We start from the raw sequence: 5232 nt of genomic DNA, 5'->3' as shown, positions 1-5232 counted from the left end.
GAACCTGTGGGGAACACGTAAACCCTAGTTACTTTGATTAACTGATTAAAATCCAACTTTCAAAACCGTTAAGTGTCAATTTCAATTTTGCTAGTTATTTTTACTCATTAGGAAATACAAACCCCCCTTTTTATGTTTTTTACTTTCCAAGGAAGTCATCAACCGAACAATAGTAATAAACAAGTTGAAGTTAAGTCTAGACTATTTTCCTCGTGGGAACGATCCCAACCTCACTAGTTGGGTTATTTACTTGATGCGACCGCTTTACTTCTTATTTGAGAAGTAAGTTTGAGCGTATCAGACTAATGTTTATTTTTCTCTCTATCTTTTCCATGTTTTTATATTCATATGTAATGACTTGATGGTTTTTTTCTTGATTTTTATTAGGAATGTATCCTTAGTGATGGAGATTATTTCGAATCTGTGCCCCAGGAGGTTGTTGATGAGATTCCTGCAAGCTTTTCGGATATCACATTTAAACATCTGAGAACAGTTAAGTTTTATGATGTACTATTAGAAGAGGTTGAAATGCACCTTATCAAGGTTTTATTGGCAAAGTCTCCAGCACTGGTGAAAATGGTAATCAAGCCTCATCAAATGGAAACTAACAAATCTCTCAACGTACTAGCGGAGATAAAAAAGTTTCAACGGGCATCATCTAAAGCAGAAGTCGTGTATCTTGTTGATTAGTATCGTTATCACAATCCTTCTTAATCTTTTGCTAAAATATTTTGGAAGTACAAACAGAAACGAGACGTTTGGTTGATGGAGTAGCAAGGCTGTGTTTTGCCTTTGCTTTAAGGTACTATAAAGATTTTATCTGCTTGGGACATAGAATTGTTAACCTGGATGAATGTTTTGAATACTCTGTTTGGGAACAGAGATGGTTTTACATTTCATGCTTGTTATTGATTTAAGACATTAGTTGTTTATTTTGAAATTATGCTGTGTGTTGCAGAATTAACAAAGATTTTGCATGACATTCTTGTTATTGATTCATCTCTGAAATAAGACATTGCTTTGAAAGTTGGAACTGTCACGGGCTAATTCAGGTAGAAAATGAAAAACACATGATTATTTACATATAAAACTCGCATAAGGAAAAAGAAAATGAAACTTTAAATGTGTCTTAATTAGCTTTTCCTTAATTTTTTCTTCTACTATATATATTCTCTCTATTTTAATATTTGTGATGCATCTTAAACAAGATATAATACATACTTTAACATGTAAGATGATCATATGATATACAAAATATTTAAACGAGATAATGTATATTACTTGGGAGTTAATATATATACTCTTAGAATCATTAAGAAAATCGAAAAAAGACGTTTTAGTTGTTAAATACGAAATCAAATTTGCTCTTTATTTCAGATGGGGGCACAAAGGTCGATTTGATTTAATTTTTTATTAGAAAAAACCTAAACTAACTCCTTCATTTTATTAGTTCTAAAAACTAAATCGAATCATATGAAGTTGGATTTTTCAGTTTCGACTTTAGTTTATTTTTTTGATTTTTTTATTTTTTTTATAATTACACGGTGATTGAAAAAGAGATTAAATATATTTTCAAAATTTTCAAAAAACGATAAAATTCACATAAATAAAAAATACTTTCAACATTCGTTACAAAATAAATTGTTAACTTCAAAACTGAAACTATAATAGTATAATTGTAACTTTCATCCTAATACAAAATAAAATAATTTCAAAAGCTTGTCTCTTCAGTTTCTTCCAACACCTCCATTTGAGAAGACAAAGAGAGCAGAGTGGTTCACATTCATCCTCTCACATGTTCTTCTTCTTCTCTGTAAACACAAACTCTCAGCTTTTATGGTTCTTGTTCTATAGAATTTTTATATCAAGATTGCATTTTTATTTTTTGGGTATGCTTTAATATGATGAAATTGAAGTGGGGTTTGCTTAAAACTTGATGGGGTTAATATTTTTCAAGGACATGGTGTGTTGGTAGGTGTAGGTCTATCATGGATGTGTTTCAGTAGTGGTGGAATTAGGATTTTCACTAGGTTGAAATAGGAATAATAAGTTTCTAAGTTTTGGATAACTAAAACAACAGTTATTTTACTTGGATTTGATACACTTTAGCTGTGGGTCTTTCGAAAACAATCTCTTTTTCAGTACACAAGTAAACTAGGTAGAATGTACTCTAACCGAACAGTTTCAAGATTCCTTACATATTGTGTTCTTGTTTATTTTCTGCTGATTCTTGTTGTAGTAGTCATTTGATGTTATGCATCCAAATGGGAAAAAAAAAACTTCTACCTCGGCGATGTACTTAGCAACCTTCCTGATAGTGTAATTGATGACATTCTGACGAGGTTGCCTTTACGAAATGTTGTGAGGACAAGCATCTTATCAAGGAAATGGAGATATATTTGGCATAGACTTCCGCAGCTGAAACTTGATCAAACGCTTTGGAAAACAACAGAGGACTTGGCCGTTCATGTAGGACCAATTACTAAATTTACCCTTGATCACTTGATATATTTCCTCTCTAGAAATGGCATTCAACATCTTGTCTTTAAACCTCCATTTAGGAGTAAGCCATATGAATTTCCTTCTGCATATTTGACATGTTCACAATTGAGGTATCTGTTTCTCAAAGACTGTCAAATACGTCCCCCTCCGGTCTTTGAGGGATTGATTAGTTAATTAGCTTAGCACTAATTGAAGTCACAATTTCTTCTGAATTTCTTGGAAGTATAATTTCACATTGCCCATTGCTTGAGCATTTTGTGCTGCAACACGACGCTATTACAAATCACATTGAGATTCGTGCTCCCAAGCTAAGGTCATTTATCTTCACTGGCAATATAAAGTTTTTACGTTTAAAGAATGTCCCTCTTCTTTCCAAAGTTTCACATGAGCTTATAGAATTTGCGGGAGAGGTAGAATATGATATTGACAAGATTTTTGAGTCTATTCCTGCTCTCGAGAATCTGTGCTGGAATCACGAGTATGTTCAGGTAATATAGCTTCATAACTTGCATTTTCATAACTTTGAGTCATCCTGATTTTCGACATTTACTTCCTAAGACGTGTATATTGGACCAGCTCCCTTATGCTCTTTTCTGTCTTAAACGCCTTCACATATCTTGCATTAATCTAGGAGTACACTTTGATCTTTCGTTTGCTCTTTGCTTGATAAGAAGCTCTCCAAATTTAGAAGAAATTGAAATCGAGGTTGTTATTGATGTTTACTTTTCTCTCTCTTTTTCGTATGTATTAACATTCTTGTGATCTTCAATTTTAAATCAAGGCTGATGGTTTTTCTTAATCTTTCTTAGAACTATTTTGAACATGCGCGCGGGGAGGCTGTTGATGATATTCCTGAAAGTTTTTCGGATATGACATTTAATCACCTGAGGACAGTAAAGATTTATGATGTAACAGCAGTAGTAGATGAAATGCAGCTTATCAATGTTTTATTAGCCAAGTCTCCAACACTGGTAAGAATGATAACCAAGCCCTGTGACACGGAAGATAAAGAATCTTTTAAAGTACTCGCTGAGGTAACAAAATTGCAGCATACATCATCTAACGCAGAAGTTGTGTATAGTGTAGATTAGAATCCATATTACGATCCTGTTTGATCTTAACTAGTCTTTAATCAGATCATAATCTTTTGCTAAAATGTTTGAAATCGTAAAAAGAATGTTGATACAGCAGTAAGGCTGTTTTTTTTGCATTTGCCACCGTGAAGACCATCAGTTTGTGAACATAGGTGAATCTGGATGGATGTTTTTGATTGATCTGTTTCAATGTCTTTTCTTTGAATGATCTATGGGATGACGCTTTTGTTGGTTATTGATCTTTTTGATATATTCATTGTGGTCCTCATGGTCATTGTGCGTTGTTTTTTATTTGATATGATCATGACTTAAGTTGAGCATAAATGGAATAGTGAGGATTAATATAGTCGATTTCAACTAGTTGTTTTATTAGAGTTGACGACGTTGTTGACACATTGTTTTGAATAGTGAGAAAGAATGAAATTCGATCAAATCCGTTGATCTTAATGGTTAGTAAACAATACCCCTTTTGAATGGAAAAGATAATCCCTTTCAACAACATTTTACAATGAGAATTATGATAAAATATACATTATAAGCTGAAATTGAATTTCAACAATATTATTCTTACAAGCTCAATGTTACAATTCCACATCCCAGAAAAATTATCACTAAAAACAGGAATAGGGAAAAAAGGGGGGGTGGGGGTGGGGTCAGTTGTTCATAAATCAGTCTTTTTCCTATACAGTCATAACATATCCCATTCCTTTATGCAGCTTCCATATAATCATATATATATACAAGCTCAATCGAACCCTACCGCAGACAAAAAGTCTGGTATATAAGAGGAGAAGAGTAAAGGGGCGGCTCTATCATCCACTGAGTTATTAACCGTGCACTATTGACCCTCGAGGACTTCTTGGTTATAAAACAAAAACAAAAAAAACAAGCTCAATAACATACAACAATATTACTTGAGCATTCTATCTTAGATGCCCTTTTTTTTGTTTCATCTAATTGACTATCTTTTATAATCTAAAGCAGAAGTTGTGGATCTTGTTGATTAGTATCGTTATCACAATCCTTATTAATCTTCAGTTAAAATGTTTTGGAAGTACAAACAGAAACGAGACCTTTGGTTGATGGAGTAGTAAGGCTATGTTTTGCCTTTTCTTTAAGGTACTAAAAGATTTTATGTAACGACCTGTTTAGTCGTTTTGAGCAGTAGAGTTTATTCTGGTAATAACTGTCTGAGTCGACGGATCCCACGACGGACCGTCATGGTCACGACGGACCGTCGAGGGGGTCTCGTCCCAAAACACTTAGAATCTGAAAATTTGGGTACTGAGATCGACTCTCTGAACTTCACAACGGAATGGCAGGACGGACCGTCGTTGGCACGACGGACAGTCACAAATCTTCCCACAGAATTAACTCTCTGAACTTTACGACGGACCTGCAGGACGGACCGTCACAGGCACGACGGGCCGTCACAGGCTGCGTGACCCTAACTGGGTCGGATTTCTGTTAAATGTTTTAAGGGGCGTTTTGGACTATTCCTGCTTATAATTATAAAGTTAGTGGTTTAATGTTAATAATTCAATTACTTGGGGGTTAAAAGAGATAACCTTGAAACAAATAGTGGGGTATTTTATCATCTTTTATACTTAATTATATGCTAATTAGGGTAAAAGAA

General features: G+C 34.0%; 1 protein-coding gene and 1 pseudogene across 1 annotated transcript in view; both read left to right on the top strand.

Moving 5' to 3' along the window:
* Positions 1 to 690, top strand: part of LOC107016820 (F-box/FBD/LRR-repeat protein At1g13570-like) — a 17198-nt gene extending 16508 nt beyond the window's left edge. The window contains exon 5 of the mRNA XM_015217166.1: positions 388 to 690. Coding sequence (XP_015072652.1) covers positions 388 to 690 — 303 coding nt within the window. The remainder of the gene's footprint in view (positions 1 to 387) is intronic.
* Positions 691 to 2286: 1596 nt separating this feature from the next.
* Positions 2287 to 3593, top strand: LOC107016819 (annotated as a pseudogene).
* Positions 3594 to 5232: the final 1639 nt, after the last annotated feature.

This window comes from Solanum pennellii, chromosome 4 (assembly GCF_001406875.1).
Source record: "Solanum pennellii chromosome 4, SPENNV200".
NCBI lineage: Eukaryota > Viridiplantae > Streptophyta > Magnoliopsida > Solanales > Solanaceae > Solanum > Solanum pennellii.
This window is presented reverse-complemented; position numbering and strand designations above follow the sequence as displayed.